This window comes from Cataglyphis hispanica, chromosome 16, assembly GCF_021464435.1.
Source record: "Cataglyphis hispanica isolate Lineage 1 chromosome 16, ULB_Chis1_1.0, whole genome shotgun sequence".
NCBI classification, from domain to species: domain Eukaryota; kingdom Metazoa; phylum Arthropoda; class Insecta; order Hymenoptera; family Formicidae; genus Cataglyphis; species Cataglyphis hispanica.
In genome coordinates this window covers 4,962,066-4,979,551 of record NC_065969.1, presented here as the reverse complement: position 1 = coordinate 4,979,551, position 17,486 = coordinate 4,962,066, and the positions used below count along the sequence as shown (strand labels likewise).

At 28.7% G+C, this 17,486-nt stretch overlaps 3 protein-coding genes across 9 annotated transcripts; 2 read left to right on the top strand and 1 right to left on the bottom strand.

Annotated features, from left to right (window-relative positions):
- Positions 1–167: 167 nt before the first annotated feature.
- Positions 168–1,179, top strand: LOC126855425 (ATP synthase subunit g, mitochondrial). The gene is made up of 2 exons (XM_050603056.1): positions 168–337; positions 837–1,179. The coding sequence occupies exons 1-2, from the start codon at positions 298–300 to the stop codon at positions 1,094–1,096; spliced, it is 300 nt and encodes a 99-aa protein (XP_050459013.1). The 5' UTR covers positions 168–297; the 3' UTR covers positions 1,097–1,179.
- LOC126855407 (probable methyltransferase TARBP1) lies at positions 1,077–7,072 on the bottom strand. 4 transcript variants are annotated; one of them, XM_050603027.1, is made up of 11 exons: positions 6,956–6,980; positions 3,964–4,203; positions 3,647–3,876; positions 3,331–3,544; positions 3,109–3,261; positions 2,808–2,972; positions 2,537–2,725; positions 2,276–2,453; positions 1,864–2,201; positions 1,508–1,644; positions 1,077–1,436 (listed from the first exon to the last, which is right to left on the bottom strand). In XM_050603027.1, exons 2-11 carry the CDS (start codon positions 4,153–4,155, stop codon positions 1,283–1,285), a joined length of 1,950 nt encoding a protein of 649 aa, XP_050458984.1. In that variant the 5' UTR covers positions 4,156–4,203; positions 6,956–6,980; the 3' UTR covers positions 1,077–1,282. The 4 variants fall into 4 exon arrangements, with proteins under 4 accessions (XP_050458984.1, XP_050458985.1, XP_050458983.1 ...); XM_050603028.1 differs by having other exon boundaries at positions 3,964–4,199; positions 6,956–6,972; XM_050603026.1 differs by having other exon boundaries at positions 1,077–1,453; positions 3,964–7,072.
- Positions 7,073–8,976: 1,904 nt separating this feature from the next.
- Positions 8,977–15,985, top strand: LOC126855411 (phospholipase DDHD1-like). Of its 4 annotated transcripts, none has more exons than XM_050603033.1 (10): positions 8,978–9,767; positions 10,436–10,750; positions 11,561–11,734; positions 11,837–11,965; positions 12,059–12,200; positions 12,294–12,394; positions 12,459–12,772; positions 12,871–13,159; positions 13,519–13,671; positions 13,763–15,985. In XM_050603033.1, the coding sequence occupies exons 1-10, from the start codon at positions 9,701–9,703 to the stop codon at positions 13,909–13,911; spliced, it is 1,833 nt and encodes a 610-aa protein (XP_050458990.1). In that variant the 5' UTR covers positions 8,978–9,700; the 3' UTR covers positions 13,912–15,985. The 4 variants fall into 4 exon arrangements, with proteins under 4 accessions (XP_050458992.1, XP_050458991.1, XP_050458990.1 ...); XM_050603032.1 differs by having other exon boundaries at positions 8,979–9,767; positions 12,288–12,394; XM_050603035.1 differs by lacking the exon at positions 11,837–11,965 and having other exon boundaries at positions 8,977–9,767; positions 12,288–12,394.
- Positions 15,986–17,486: the final 1,501 nt, after the last annotated feature.

The window sequence follows — 17,486 nt, the reverse complement described above, 5'->3', positions numbered from 1 at the left end:
ACTATCGTTTACAATCATCGCATTCATTGGCCAACTTCTTGCAATATTTTAAATTACACTTAACAGTCTTGTATTTTTTGATCCATGATTTAACCAACTCCGCTTAGTAATTCATCTCTTTCTAACTTAGTATTCTCTTTATATTGTAGACGGAGAAGGCAAATGTATAGTTCATTATGATTATATATCGTGATATGTGACGAAATTCTTGGTGCTATCGACAACTCTCTGACGAGGAAGGTTCATTTTTGCAGCCTCTCCTTTTTCATTGAAAAGTTTATAGAACAAAGAGAAGCGATGGCAAATCTTGTTGGAAAAACCACTGAATTGGTAAAAGGTATGAGCAATTTTTTTTAAGTACTCTATCGTTGAGTTTTTCCCATTATTATTTGAAGAAAATTAAGTTATCATAACTTGCCGATATACAGATTATTATATAACGTTTACTTATTCTTTTTTATGACATAATTATATGCATACAAAAATCTCTCTAAAAATAAGTTTATTATTGGCATTTTTGTCAAATATTTCGTGCCTATGAGCTCTTGTGTTCTTTTTGACAATTTAAATTTTATACTCTATTGAGGTTATATTGACCTTTATACAATGTAAATATAGACAAGTAAAACTTGCGCTTGATAAAACCATTTGTGAAACATAAAATATTGAATCTTGGAAGGCTGATTGAGAAAATTAATTTAGAATCTCTCTTGATTATATAATAATGTTCTAAATTAATCATAAAAAATTTTAATCAAATATTTACTTGCTATACATATGTATAGAATTTTCACTTTTAATTAGAAATAAAATAAAATTATCTGTATCAATTGCAGTTGGTATAACTCATGCAAGGCCTGTGCTGCAAGTATGGCTGCAATATGCCAAAGTAGAATTAACACCACCTACGCTAAAAGACATTCCTGCGATTCGAAGTGGCTTTTCAAGGTTGATTCAATCCGCGAAGACAGGTCGCTATCGTGAAGTCACTGTACGTGAGGCTGTCATAAATACCTTGGTGGCTGCTGAAATATATTGTTGGTTCTTTGTTGGAGAGTGTATTGGAAAGCGACATCTTGTTGGATATAAAGTATAAGTATGCTATATATTTAATCTCTCATATAGATAATTCTGTATCAATTAGATTGTTCATAAATATACAAAAATATTAATCGCGTACACTTTCTTTTTCGTTTAAACGTTACGATCGTTTTATGGTAAAAATTTAATTTTTTCCTAAAAATTTCTTTATCTCATATTATTATCTTCAAACTTGGGAGAGTTATTGTTTTAATATGTGTTGGCTTGCATACTGCCATATGCAAATTGCAGCAGTAACATGAACATTTAACGATCGTATCACGCCTATTTGAGGTATTTCTACACACATGTCGAAAAGAGGTATGAAATTGGCAGGTATACCATCCTTCTCATTCCTATAAAAAATATACTCCTACGTATATTGGTTATACTAAGTATAATGCATAGAAAGTTAAGATTTAATTACCCTAAAACGAAAATAGTCTTTTTCTTGAATTTTGTCTGTAGTAGATTTATACTATTGGCTGTTTGCTCAACACCGATTAGAGACCACCCCGCGTTTTTTTTTTCGAACAAGTACTTCTGTAACTCTTGTGGTTTTACCTAAAAATTTTAAAACACTAATATTTTCTAGAAATATTCATATACAGCTGATAAGAATTTCATAATTGAAAAATTTCCATACAAACGAGATTTTTCAAGTTATATTTAATATATATATATAAAAAGGGAACGAGTTATTGCAAGACTCGGAAGTTATAGTCTCCAATTTAAAAAAATATGAGTTTAAGATAATTTGCAGAATTTCAGCTATTTAAATACCTGTAGCATATTTATCCATCTTTCAGCTGATACACTAAGGCACTGAAACTCCTTATCCTTTATACAATCCAAATTTGCAATAACTAGTGCTTTGACTCCAAATATTTCACATGTCCTAGCAATTCCACCCAAATTTGGTGGTCGACTGATAAAAGATGCTACAACTATCAGACCTTCTTCATGTAATTGTAAGTCTTGTTGATATATGGACTCTTTCATTGATTCAAAAATATCATTATACAATGGAATCATAGTCTTGGATGGATCAATTTTTTTCTGAATATCATGCAAACCTTCCAAATAGGTTTCAACACTATTTGTTAATGAGTTGGTATCATCTATAATACAATTATTTTATATATATTCTATAAAATTCTATAATATTTTTATTTTACTTCATTTTTTAATTTACCTGTAAGAGATTTTGTAAGATATATAGAGGTTTTAGTCTCAGACAGAAATAAATCAATATTATAAAGTTGTAGAGAATGATTATCATTATGTTCAAACATGAAGGCTTTGAATATGTCTGGACTGATCCATTCATCAGAACTTATATTAGTCAACCGTGGTAATTCGTAATATATTGTCTAAAGATCATAAAAATTAATATTTTAAATGTCATTAACTTATAAATTAACTTCTCTTTTTTTTTTAAGCGAATAATATATACCTGCAAACTGTAATCATTGATCGGATGAAAACTTGAAAAGTAAAAATCATCCTGTATTTTAACCGAATTCTTTGTCAAACTATCTTGTTGTAAATTAGCCACAGCTGCCTGATATATGCCTTTGTATTCTGATATACTATCATCATCATATACTTTTTTCATTAATTCGAATAATTGTGTAAAAATAAACTACATTGAAAAAATTGAAATGATTGAAATCATAAAATATACATACAAGTACAAGCATTATAACAATTAAATTTTTACTTGCCTGGTTATAAAGACGCATATTAAATTGCTGACCTAAACAGCATTGTGCTATGTATGGCAGAGCTGTGTGAATAAAAGTTTTCTGGCTCTCATTTGAAAGAAGTTGTGCGACATGATAGATAATACTAGCTACAGAAATTGTACATCCTGGTCGCTCTTCTATACTCTAAAAATATATATATATATATATATATATATATATATATATATATATATATACTATACTCTAAAAATATATAAAAGTAGATAGACAGTAAAAGAGGAACCTCTTCATAGGATTATAGAATTCATTTATAGATTACCTTTGTGAAAAATGTCCATAATTTATTATGCAAGTTAATATGTTTTTTAAAGATTTGTATCATCAACCATTCTTGCATCAATCTCACACTATGTTGATTGCTTTCCGAAAGAATTAAATCACATAATTTTTCCTGTAGTAGAGCAACGAGTTCCTATAAAGTAATTATCTATTAATAGAAGTAAAGAGCTAAGATTTGATAATAAGTACTTGGTCCACTCACCTCGCTCAAAACCGGTTCTAGTATCAATAAAATTTGCATTAATCGGTGTTTTAATTTATGTAAATAAGAGTCATTAAAGTATCTCTTGTTTTTGTATTTTTCTAGTATTGCGAGTATAAGTGGCACAATTACCGCTGCATAATTTAATTCCAGATGACTAATTATCTTATGTAACAGTACAGTTGCTTCTGCTCTAATTGCAGCATCATGATCTCTATTATAAGAACACCGATTAACAAATTATTTTGTAAATTAATTTTAATAATCGTATTAAAAGAAATTAACAATATTTATATTAATAAACAGACTTGCTTACAATGCCAAGATATGCTTTGGATAATATTGGCCCAAGTTCTTGATAATAAATAAATGAGTATGTTTTTCAATTCTTTTGTCACGTCGAAGTACAGAACCATGAAGAAGACAATTCAATAACGGTTTTTCTAATTGCAGCAAATTACATTCATTTAATTGTTTCATTTTGGAAAGTAATATCCTCTTAAATTTCGGCGTACTTTCTCCTTCTTCTATTAATTGACCAACAAACTGCAAAGTAAGATAGATTAAAAGCAATCGATATATTATAAAAATCCTGATATATGTTTTTCAGATCATAGATTTCCAACAACTTACTTCTGTTATAAAGTTTGTAGCATTAGGTAAAATCAAAAAATTATTATTAATAATGACTCCCGTAAGGTTCTGCATTGCTGTCCAGAAAACGTTGTTTTTTTTATTTACGAGAGTACATCTCCAGCATGATTTAAAAATATATTCCAAAGTTTCTCTATCACTCATATGATTTATAACTTTATTATCAATCATTATGATCAATATCGATGCTATCTCAGAAATAATTTCTGTTCCCCCTAACTCGAGAAATTTTAATAGATTAGACAGTAATGCGGCAGTGGAAATCCACGAATGCATCGGAGAATTTACAAGATATTGGCGCATGAGTTTCGAAAGAAGCAAATAATATTCCGATGCAATTTTTCCTCTCAAATTTGCCGCATTGTCGTTATTAACGTTTACGGAAATCAGTTGCACGTTTAACAAATGTTCCGTATAAAAAGTTGTCGCAAGCGACAGAACTGAAACATTCTGGGAAAGATGCAAAATGTGTAATCCATACAAATATTGCATATTTTGATGTTGTGTATCTCTCAATAAACGTATGCTTTCGTTTTGCAGGTTTTCCGCATAATTTTTTACATCTTTCTTCGGCATAAACAAAGTTGCATTAATGATATGCGAAGACACAACAGCTATGTATCTCATATAATCTTCGTACGTTAATTCTGCGGCCATTTTTCGCACATTTTTAATTAGAAACTTAAAAGTGGTGTGCACATATAATAGTATCAAGTTCGTTACGCTATTGAAAGATTCCGTCGTGGAGAGATTTAATAAATGCGATATAAATTCTATCGCATCGATACTCGAGCGGATATCGGCATAAGGCCTCATATTAATACCATTTAACATACTTAGCCAATTGTTTAATGCTTTTTCGGCGCGACATGATTTACTTGATAGTATTAGATTTGCATCATGTAATAGATATATTAGCAACGCAAACGTCCTAAAGTTTACTTCAGGATTGATATCTTCGTACGAATATTTCGAACAAATATCTTCCACAAAAATTATAGCGTCTTCTTTCGTTAATATTTTTCTCAACCATGTTGTAACAATGTTCCAGAGAACGGTTCCTCTTTTAAGACCTTCTTCGGAAGAAAACGCAGCTAAAGTATTAGCGAGCAATATCGGATCATCTATTTTTTGCACACAATTGGATATTGCTCTTAAAAGTTCAATTTGAGATGCAGTACGTAATATATGAGAGTGCATATTCAGGTTTGTCTCCATTAAAGATTTAACGGCATTCAATTCACTATCTTTCCAATTACATTGTATGTCCTTATGCGAAACTGTTCGTAATGCGTGTATTATGTAAAATATTGCTACAGGACCCCAAGTTACTTTGCTAACTTTCATAAGAAAATTATTAAGTAAATTACTTTCCTCTATGCATTTAAAAAATATCGAAAGTTCTTTCACAATTTCTGGGCATTCTTCGTTAGATTGACATTCGTAGAGAAAAGTATTATTGAGAATATTAACAAATAATTCCATAAACTCTTCGTTAAATGTAGTCCCATTTAACTTACAAATTTGTAATACACCCCATTTTACAATATTATTGTTTTCATGATGTAAAACTTTTTCAAGAATGCATTGCAACCATACAATATCAAAGCAGTCATTGCAGGATTTGTGCTCTTTATTTGCTTTTATTAAACTAGTTATATGAGTTAAAGCTGGTGTTACTAAGTGATGTTGTTTCTCTTCTAATGCTTCATACACCAAAAAAAATTTCTGTTTAATGCACTCTATTGATGAAGTTTTATCATTAGACTTACTACAAATAAATGGAGTAATTTGAGCTTTTGTCAATCTTGAGTCTACGAACTTTTGTACAAAACTTCCATTCAGAGAATCAATTGCTTTTCTCATTAAATATAAAGCTTGTTTGCGGTATTGTTGCAAGGGTGATCGTAGTCCCTTTATTATTATGAACCAAAATGCATTCTTGGTATAGATATCACAGTATATATAAGTGAGATCCATCGAACAGGATGTAAAACATGTATCTGCCATAATATTCAGGACAATGAGAGATTCTTTCAAATCGCTTATTTCATTTAAAATATAATCCCACAGTGGAAATAAGATGCATGCAGGAGCAAAAGTTTTTGCTAACACAGGAAGTATCGAAGCAAATGATCTCCATTCAGAATCCTCTTCCTTTATCTTCATCCATGATTTCACAACATTCAAATACATAAAACTAAGTTCTTTTAATTTCTCTTCTTCAATCCTACTGTCATCATTACGAAGGAATTGATACAAACATAGAAATTCTAAAAAATATTCCAGTAACTTCATGTACATAATTCTACTATTGCTGTTTGCGAAATAAGCATCGCTTGAGTTGAGAAAATTTTGTAAATGTTGTTTGATTGATTTGGTATCACAATACAGTATCATTTGCAGAGCGATTATGTCGCGTAAGACTAAAATTTCTGAGATACTTCGCAGATAATGCGGTGGAAAAATTGCTCCTATATTAGAAAAGCAAATATTCTCTGCATCCGCGGGTATTAAATATCTCTTATTATTGCGACTATCGATGGCGTTAAAAACAGATTGATACTCGTGACATAACAGCATTCGACAAATTTCAAGTTTATTTATATCCAACTGTTCTCCAGTCATCTCATCATTATAAAACTGTACGAAACGATGATGCAAAGTAAATGTGTCATTCACAGATTTACAGTCATTTGCTGCAGTTTGTAAAACAGAAATGTCCAGTGTCGAGATACTTAAATAACGATTATGTAGATCCATTATTCTACTTATTCTTTCGTGATTGTTTTAAATCGTACAAAAATTGATTATTTTTTTTATTTCATAGAACATGACACAAAGTAGGAAGACACAGTGTCATTCTGTCATTTGGAAAGATGTCAACTTCCTCCAATGCATATATAATGTACATACAAAGTATTAATTATATTATCCGTATATGCGTCTAACTATAAAGGTACGTAATTACCTTTTATTATTTTTATAATCGAGAAAAAATTATAATATACATATACACATATAAATATTACATATTTAAAAAATTCACTTTTATCTTAACCAATAAAATCACACGTGAACGCACGTTGACAAGTGTCATAAAATTATCAAACTTTATGATAGTTGCGATTTCATTCTCTCTCGCCTTCTCACGGCTGAAATAAAAAGCAGTAAGTCAATTTTGGTGCACATGATAAATTCTATAAAAATGGAAAATTTGATGTATCCTACAAATGGTAAATCCTACAGATGGTAAATTACGAGAAAAACGGGCAAGATTTAGAGATATTTAATCTACGGATTATTACGAATTCTCTTCATTCTTTGAAGCTAATTTTTTTTTTTTTTTACAAAAATATCGAAATAGATAATCGTGTCTATTGCGAATTTCCAATTCAATGTACATTATATATTTATCGATATTAAATAAGATTAATTTCAAATTAATTCTCTAAAGAGATTGCATTTATCGCAATGTTATTTAGTTCCGCTAGCAAATTTTGTAATTACTTTTCCGGTATTTATGTCGGATTGCAATAAAGATTCTGCGCGCGTCATGTCCGTTTTCTAACATACATGCTGATTACATGATTTTGATAGTACCTAATATAACGTGCGGTATATGTGTATAGGAATCTTTACATTACAGAGAGACGGAAATTTCCAGAATTAAATTTGGAGACTTTTCAGAAAAGATGAGTTAAATCATCATATCAGTTATAATTTTTTTTTTTTTTTTACATATTTTATCTATTTGTTTCCAGTATCATTATTTGTAACGATAAAAATGAATCATCTGTGAGATAATTATAAGAGATAATCAATCTCCTTATCTTACTCTCTACATTATAATTCATGAGTTATAAAACAAATATAGAGAGCGATATGGCTGTAGACTAAGCTACTTTTAGCTAAACTAAGAGATAGAATTAAAATTAGAATAAAATTCGACGTGAAAAGTGGGCACGGATTCAATATATTGCGAAATGTTTAACATCATTATTAAATACACGGAACGACAACGCAATAGAGAGCGTGAGATACATGCAGGGGTCACGTGGAATAACTTTCGATAGAAAATCTTTGTGCTTTTTTTCAAAAGAATTATCCAAATTCTTCTCGTGTATGTATTACACTTCAATTGCATCGATTTGTTAGAAATTAAAAATTAAAATGTGCGTGTATGCGTGAATAAATGCAATATTGCGCGATAATTTGAAATAGATCTACGCGATTAGTTGCGCGAAATAATATAATTCGGCACAGAAGTAAAAACGCGTGTATGTTGCATGACGATTATTCAAGGACGTCATCGATATTGCACGCTTTGCGCGCATGCACTACCTAAATGGAAAATATGCATATTATTATACCAAGACATTATTATACATAAATGCCTTTTAATATTCATTGATATTTATTAGATTTTGTGTATAAAGAGATCCTTTCGATAGGAACGCGCATATATATTCCACATATATATTCAGGCAGCAGTATGATGATTAATCAATATGAGCAAAAAGTAATTCGATAATCAGCTGATTGTGAACGATACATTTGACAGCTAATGTTTGACACGTGCACATTTCTCCAAGGGTAAATGATAAGTAAGTCGTTCTTCATTAAGCGTCTTATACAACCGTATTAACATCAAATGTTTTAATATATAATTAAATATTCTTATTAAATATATTCTATTTAAATCAACGAGAATTGTGAAGATTAATGTATATCCACTTGAAACTCATAAAAAAATATTTAATATCGCATTGACGTAATTATAATGATGACGTTACACGATACTGTATATACAAACGTTTAGTCATATAATATAGCTATTAAACCCAAATATGTGTGCGAACATGGATATACACATGGATACACATATAAAGTTACATATTTTTCAAATTTTATTTTATATATCGAATTGCGAAATAATTTGTCGGATCAATTACAATGCAGGCACACATGAAAAATATCATTCGAAATTATCTTTCATCCTCCGCCCACGCTTTTTTTAAAACGCATGCGCAGACCACTCTGCAATGCATAGGAACGAGTATACGCATGTATACATCGCCATACGTCATAGCGCGCGCCGTCCGACAGTACGCACCGCGTCAGCTTTCATTGGTGCATCGTCAGCTGGTCGCGGGAGCGCGTATTAAGGTACTGTCAAGTACGGTCGAAACCGCGTTACATAAAGTGAACGAAGGACCACGATGTGTGTGTTGAATACAGGCGGTTGAATACAATATCGTATCGTAGCGAAACGTTTTTTTTTTCTTTTTGAGTAATCGTGGAAGGAAGGCAATTTCGTCGAGGTCTCGTCTTCGGAGAGATAGTGTCGCTCTAGATACCACTCTAGTACATTCTAGCGAAAACGAGATTCGTTCGAGGACGTATGTCTACTGGACACTTGGACTGTGATTTACTAAGGAAGCAAGGGATCAGTCGAGACGTACCTTCATTTTGCTATACGCTCTATGTACGCTCGTGTAATATTTATTATATATTATCTGTCACGCGCGTGCTATGTGCTTGTAGCGACAGTGACAGCTCCGCTATAAGAACTTGTCACACTCTTATGCACGTCAGTGCGGTGATTCTACGCCCACGCGCGACGACCAATTATTATATCGCCGTCTGAACTCGAATCCGAGAGTGTGTACTTGCGATTACACTTATTGTGAGTTAACACCTTGTCAACATAGAAATGTCTGGCAATATAAAAGATATCGATCCGTTCAGCGAGATTCTTATGGAACAAGATCCCTGCGGAGGTATGTATGAGACAAAATATACATATTGCTGCAACTTTGTCGTATAAGAATAAGATGTTATCACTCGGTGTTCAGAAGCTGGCAACACAATATTAGACGATAACGTTAGGTTGTTATCGCTTATCTTGAATATACATTGAGTGCGTCTATGGAATGTTTGAACTAAAAAATTTTTGAAATTACTTGAACAGAATACTATACAATGTACATAAAGTGTACGGGGCGAAAAGAACATTTAAATTTCTTGCCAATTAAAATATATATGCTTTTAATTTATTTGTGTTTTGATGTAAAAGTTAAATTCATTTATTTATTTGAATTTATTACACATAACATCGACGCGTCTTTTCCAAAAAAGTTTACAAATATTGGATCAGAAATCATTTAGAAAAATGTGTAAATGTTTGAAAATTTGAATAATTAATGAAAGAACATTTTTTTATATTTATAAGTGTTTTTTTTAAATATATTAAGTTTAAATCTTTTGTAATTTAAAAGATGCAAATTATCTAATGCCTTTGTACTTATATTATGTGTAAAGATCCATATTCTATATAAATAATCAAAATAAAAGTGCATTGTGACACATTTATTACTATTAATATTATACTGTAATTATAAGGATAATGTGAAATGTAATGAAATGATTTTATTTTTATTCCACAAAGGAGATGATACAGCAATCATAGAGGAAAGTCCAAAGGACAACAATGTAGAAATTGTGAATGAAGTTGCTTATGCAGAACCTTTGACTGCTGAAGAGATACGTTGGTTTTATAAAGATGGTGTTGACAAAAGATGGAATGAATTTGGTGGATATGACAGCATAAGAATTGAGAAAATTTATCAAGAACGTCAAAGTTTAATTAAAGAAAATAATGATGAGATAAATGGTTTGCCACCTGCTGAAAAAATTGTTGTTAGAGGAGGCATGTATGATGTTGAAATTGATAATATGAAATGTGTTTCAATATATTGGCCAGGTGAGTATTATAAATTACTTTTTATTTACTTTTATTATCTCATATTACTACTATTGCTTTCAATTTGTACTTTATGTCATTGTACATTTATTGAGTATAATTATTGGTTCAATCAATGTTAATATAAGTCAATACAGTTGGCGCGAATACATATTATGAATGTCTCAATAATGATTCTACGTCTGTCTAGATTTCTGTATATTTGCTTGTTTGTGTGCAGTATATCTGCACTACAAAGATTAGTTTATCCTTGGGGTTATTAAAGCCAATTTCTATATACTGTGTGCCTATTACCACAAAACATTTGTGAAACAAATATATGTCATAGATTCTATTATGCTGTAAAAAAAATCCATTGTGAAATCATTTAACAAAGTATATATTATTTATATATGTTTTTTACAATGTAAATATATATATATATATATATATATATATATATATATATAAATTCTAATATGTTATTTAGAGTTATAGAGTTTATTAGTTTTATTTCTGTGCAAATAAATTTATAAGTTATGTGTGTATGTCTTTTCTCAATTTTTTTTGTAAGTTTCTCTCTCTCTCTCTCTCTCTCTTTCTAGTTTTTATACAAAATTTTTTGTTTAATTTATTAATTAATTATTTATGAAATCTTTGTGTAAAAGTTGGAAACTTAAATTCTTGCTCTTTTTTAACAAAATTAATAAAAATAGAAAGAAGATGCCGAGTTTTATAAAAGTAGAAACTTTGATTTTATATATAAAATATAACATACATATATTTAATTTGAGTTTATACAAATATAATGTGTAAATTTTGCAATTGAAGGTGAAGAATGGGAAATTATGAGGGGTACATGGTACTATGATGGAAGCTGGATACCATTAGAAACAGAACATTCCAAAATAATAGAAGAAGTCCATCTTAAATTATTCCAAAAGGAAAGAAAAAACAATCAAAGCATCTCAAATTGTGATACAAATGCTCCTCAGTCTTATAAAGGTATTCTTTTCATTCAATTTTATTCTCTTGAGTTTCTCAAATCTATATCACATATATTGGATATCAATATTAAAGCTTTCCGTTTTTCTAATATCTTTTTAGTATTACATACCGAACAATTGTCCGAATTTCATGTCGACTGGCATTCAATTAATGATGTGACACTATACAGTGAATATACACCTACTAAATTGATGCGCAGCGTTACATCAAAATTAGGTTTTGCTAAAAGTAAATATATAATTGAAAATAAAAAAATTAAAACCATCTATATTATTATATGAACATATTTATACCATTTTTTAATTTTAATTTTAATTACAGCAACAGGCTATCGATTAAAGAGGGGTTATAAAACGCTTGCAAATATAGAGGATAAGCCACGTGATATTGACCATATAGTATTTGTCGTTCATGGAATAGGACAGAAGCGTGATACAGGAAAAATTATACGTAACACTACATGGTATAAGAATAATAATTTCTTTTAATATTGAATCTCATTCAATATTTTTATATTATATTAAATTTTTAAATATGATTGAAATAATAGTTTTAGGGATTGTGTGGATTGGCTTAAGCAAAAATATTTTCCAAATTCCAAACATAGAGTTGAATTTTTTGCAGTTGAATGGCGATCATCATTAAAATTAGATGGAGGTAAAACAAAATTTTTATAATGCGACAAAAATAAATAATTTATTGAATGCATATTTTTTCTCAGATATAGTAGAAGCAATTACGCCCTATAGTGTATTGAGCATACGTCACTTGCTAAATACATCAGCGATGGATATTTTATATTATACAAGTCCATTATATGGTGCTGAGGTTCGAGCCGGCTTGCAGAAGGAGCTAAATAGATTATATTTTATGTTTGCAAGTCGACATCCTGGTTGGCAAGGAAAGGTTTCAATTTTGGCACATTCCCTAGGATGTGTAATTGTATATGACATAGTTACAGGCTGGATGGGACATGACACGCGACTTCCATCCCCACAAGCACAAGAAGTTTTATTGCAAGGTTTACAATTTCCTGTAAGTTGTTACAATTCTCTAAACAATACAAAATTAATAAATAAAATAAAAATTATATTTAAAAAATTCTGAAAAAAATCACATTCTTTTGTTTACAGATCGAGAATTTATTTTGTTTGGGTTCGCCGTTGTCTGTATTCCTAGCGCTACGTACACGTGCTCCATCCAATAGATTAGACATGATGCCGCAAAGTTTATGTAAGAGATTTTACAATATATTTCACTGGTCCGATCCAGTAGCTTACCGAATGGAACCGCTTTTGGAAAGAGGTTACAGTAAAATTGAACCAGTTCTCATACCACCATACGGTGGAGTCGATGGACAGCAAATGCCTCCACAATCGCCTTCGTCATTGAACAATGTAGATCCACCTTTATCGCCTACAGGTATTTCATTTTTTGTTTTTATTACTATTTAGTATAGACAGACAATTTATATATATATATATATATATATAATTGTTATTATGGCACACACAATTATTATAATAATCATTAAATTAAAATTGTAATAATTGAATAATTGAATGAAAATAATTAGTGAATGATTTACGAACGATAAGAAAATAGTATTATCATAGCATTCTGTTTCCTCACAAAGATTGAAAAGATCTGAATAATATATCACTAACTTTTGACTATATTTAAATAATAATAACAGAGTATAATTGAATATATTAATAAAATGTTAATAGAAAGTTTATATGTTAATAATAATTAAGAGAATTAATAGAATGTATTAATAGAAGGTGATGATAAAGATGATAGTCCAGTGGATACACCTAATCGTAATACAGAGAAGGGCTGGAGTCTTTGGGATTTAGTGCGAGGTGGATGGGCTGTTAAGGAAGGTCCGTCTTCGCCAACAGATTCAAATCCACCGATCCGTCCAGGTCAAGGTACACATGTGTCGCGATTACAATTTAATAGCGTAATATTTTTTCTGTAAATTATAAAAATCATTTACAGATATTTTTTTTGTTTTATTAGAATTAGCTCAACGATTGGATTATGTATTACGTGCAGTCGGTTTAGGAAGGAATTATTTGTATACAGTAACAGCCCATACAGGGTATTGGAATAACTATGATGTGGCCTATTTTGTATTAACAAGATTGTTTCCGACACTGGAAACGTGATGGCAGTTTAAACATTTTAATGCAGAATTTCATTTCCTGTTAAAATATTCTAGTCCATTATAGGCCTCCACCGAATATGTGATATCGCAAATAGGCCTATCACCAAAACAATCTGTGATAACGGAAAAACGATACAATAATGTTGTAAATTCTAGGAATTATCATTTTATAAAGTTTGCATAATTTAATATTGCTGTATATATCAAGTCATAGGAGACGAGAGAATTTTGTCCTTACTCGTTTCGAAAGTAATTTGTTTGTACCAAACATAACAGGCGATTAATATTTGTATATAAAATAATAGAGAAAAAGAGAGATTCTTTATATTATAGGAATATATAAAGGAAATGAGTTTTCAAATTATGTTACCTCCTGGTATAAATATAGTTTATGCACAATATTTATTAAGAATACGATATTTTACAAACAACTCTCTATGTCTTGTTATGAGATACGAATTTAATAATTGTTTTCGAATAGTTTATGGGCAACTAATATATTATTAATCACGCCTTTGTTATTTATATATTGCCATATATAAATAATATTTTAATAAGGTTAGCGTCCGTGCTAAGTGCGTTATTGATCCTAAAGTAGAACGAGTTAAAGTAAAATGATACTTTTTCGAATTTTTCTTATATACTTCATATAAATTGAAATCAACTTATGAGAACACATATATTCAGAAGTATTTACTAATAATGCAGAAATATAAAACACCACGACACTAATTTATATAGGCTTTTAAATTTATATATATAATTCTTTAAGATATATATGCTTATAAAATATACATAGCATAATTTTGTATCTCTCTGATTTTATACATATCTCTTTAATATCTAATAGCTCTAAAAGTTCTTATCATAATATTATAATTATATGATTTCATACCGCGCTTTAGAGAATTTACTTAAACACAAAATATTCTTATGCATTTTTCAAAAATAAGCTGATTTAATTAATAAATCTTTGAATATGATACTACCGATGTTTCTATGTAAAGAATTTTGCAAAACTAAAGCTTGGAATTATTCTGATTAGAGATATTTCTAGATATTTCTAAATTTAGAATATAAAATGCTGTGCATCATACAAAAAATATCGCGTTAAAAACTTTTGATTTTATTTTTTTTATTGTAAAAATTATTCTGTTATTACAAAATTAGGTAGGATAACGTTGACAATATACATAATTAGCCAAAAAAATCAAGATTTTATCAGACAATATTTTTTTTGTCTATGTCTAATATTCAATTATTTGTTATCTTTTAATATCAAAATTTATTAATTTCAATCTTTATATTATTAAATAAGTTAACAATATCACAGTTTTTTAATTTTTATTGATCAATTAATTATTGCAAAACTATAATTTTTTTGTTGAGTATTTCAATATCTAGATATCGTGTTGTAATATAATCGTAAATGAATTTCTTTTTATGATGTTGATAATTTTCGGCAAAAGTTTCATTTTTATATTTCCTGTAAAGAATATTTATGTATATTTTTTGCATAAATAAAATATATGGATTGTACTATTTTATTATTATTATTATATATTTAGAGAGATAAAAAAAATATATTATGAAAACCGCTTTGCGATTATTAAAACAGATAATTTAATAGTGCGACAATAACAAACAAATTTATTACATGCAATTTTATTAAAATAGATATATAGAAAGATATCAAATTTTTTTTCAATCAAATTTTTATATAATATGAAATCATTATCAATAGATGTATAAGAACATCGATATATGTATAGGCAATTTTTATTAATATAGAAAATAATAGATTATTGTGAACAAAATATGAACAAAAATCTGTGTTTAAAAAACATCTACGATTTACGATGTAATAGTAACAAAAAAGCTTAAAACAAAAGAAAAACTTAAAACAAGCAATCTGCCATAGTAATAAAATGATCATAAAATATTTCAAGTTTATGTATTAAAACGAATACATGTTTTCTTTCAAACATATTAAAGAGAAGTTAAGTTTTTCTAGATCCATTTTACAAATATGGCTAAGCTATCATTTTTTCTTTTATATATATATATATATATATATATATATATATATATATATATATATATATATATATTTATATGTATGAGAATACTTACTATTAATAAACGCCACCAATTATATACATATATATGATAGAAAGCAAGAAGCAATGATTCGAGGAAGTTGAGTGAATCACTGCAATAAAATTAAAATTATTATCTTTTTCGTGATATAAGAAGTTAGTAATTTGATTCTGCAAATAATTCTGTAGGTATATAGTATTAGTAAGATTACATTAATCAAAATTTTTTATAACAAATAACAAAACGACAGGTATCATATCAATGCACATTTCTGTTTTACACTTTGTTAAGATCTAGATCGTCTATTAATATAAAAAATTAATATATTGTCAAATATGTACTCTCGATGATTTGATATCTTTAATCGAAGACATGCAAGTAGAACATATTCATGATACTGATTGATAAAATTTACATATTTTATATTATATCAGTCACATCAACTTCAATTTTTCATATTATATAGAATGACTTTTTTTTTTACAAAATAATGAACAATTTTATATCCGTTCTTTGAACGCTGCGTTATATGTAATTTCAAAACATTTTTGAAATAAATATATTGTAAAAAATGCTTTCTTTTCTATATTAATTGTATAACATCGAAAAGAATCACGCGCGCGCGTGATAAAGATTTTAATACCGATTTTAGTTAAGAATTATGTTTTTTATTACGTTTCATATATATTTGTGTATATTTATGATCAAAGAATACACACTCATAATAATCTTTTTACATTTATTTAAATCCAATATCATAAAGATTTAGATTTAAGAGACCAATTACTTTAGATTTGTTATACTAGTGTTTTATATAATTAAATACTTATTTTAATATAATTAAATACTGTTTTATATATGACTTTATTGACGGTGGATCGTGGATATAGTATAAAATTGTATTACAGCGTGATTGATATGAAGAAAAATACGATCAGAATATCAAATGCACATTGCATTAATACAATATTGTGCAAATAGCCTCGATGCGGCGGCTTATATATTCAAATAGATGTTTTTTCCAAAAATGCAAATACATACAAGATTCAAATCAGTCTTAATAAAATTTTTTTCACATATATGTTTCTCGATAGTACGAGGCCCTAGCAATACATATGTAATAATAAAAACTTTGTATTCTATACTTAAAATTAATTCACAATATATAAAAATACTGCCGCATACAAATATGTATCAATGAAGAATTAAAATTATATGATTGAATTTTGTCATTTTACATTGTAATTAATGTGATACGTCTATTTAAGAATACTTATGTTTATCTCGTAGCGACAGATTCTTCGTTCTCTTAAAAATTACTAAAGAAATAAAATATACGAGAAAAATGTGCATTATAGATATTTCAAATTGAAAATATTTAAAAAATGAAAGAAAAATAATCGAAAAAATACATCGAAAATTTAAATTTGCAAATATTAACAATCTACGTATGTCATTCATAATTTGTCTGTGAAT

Bases quoted from the DNA above. Each gene is read 5' to 3' on its own strand.
- LOC126855407 (XM_050603025.1), bottom strand. From the start codon at position 6,747: ATGGATCTACATAATCGTTATTTAAGTATCTCGACACTGGACATTTCT. The intron at 3,877-3,963 runs GTAAGTTGTTGG...CTTACTTTGCAG, and splicing joins CTACAAACTTTATAACAGAA to TTTGTTGGTCAATTAATAGA. The intron at 2,454-2,536 runs GTATATATTATT...TATGATCTTTAG, and splicing joins TCAATGATTACAGTTTGCAG to ACAATATATTACGAATTACC.
- LOC126855425 (XM_050603056.1), top strand. From the start codon at position 298: ATGGCAAATCTTGTTGGAAAAACCACTGAATTGGTAAAAG. The intron at 338-836 runs GTATGAGCAATT...TATCAATTGCAG, and splicing joins AACCACTGAATTGGTAAAAG to TTGGTATAACTCATGCAAGG.
- LOC126855411 (XM_050603032.1), top strand. From the start codon at position 9,701: ATGTCTGGCAATATAAAAGATATCGATCCGTTCAGCGAGATTCTTATG. The intron at 10,751-11,560 runs GTGAGTATTATA...TTGCAATTGAAG, and splicing joins TGTTTCAATATATTGGCCAG to GTGAAGAATGGGAAATTATG. The intron at 11,735-11,836 runs GTATTCTTTTCA...ATATCTTTTTAG, and splicing joins TGCTCCTCAGTCTTATAAAG to TATTACATACCGAACAATTG.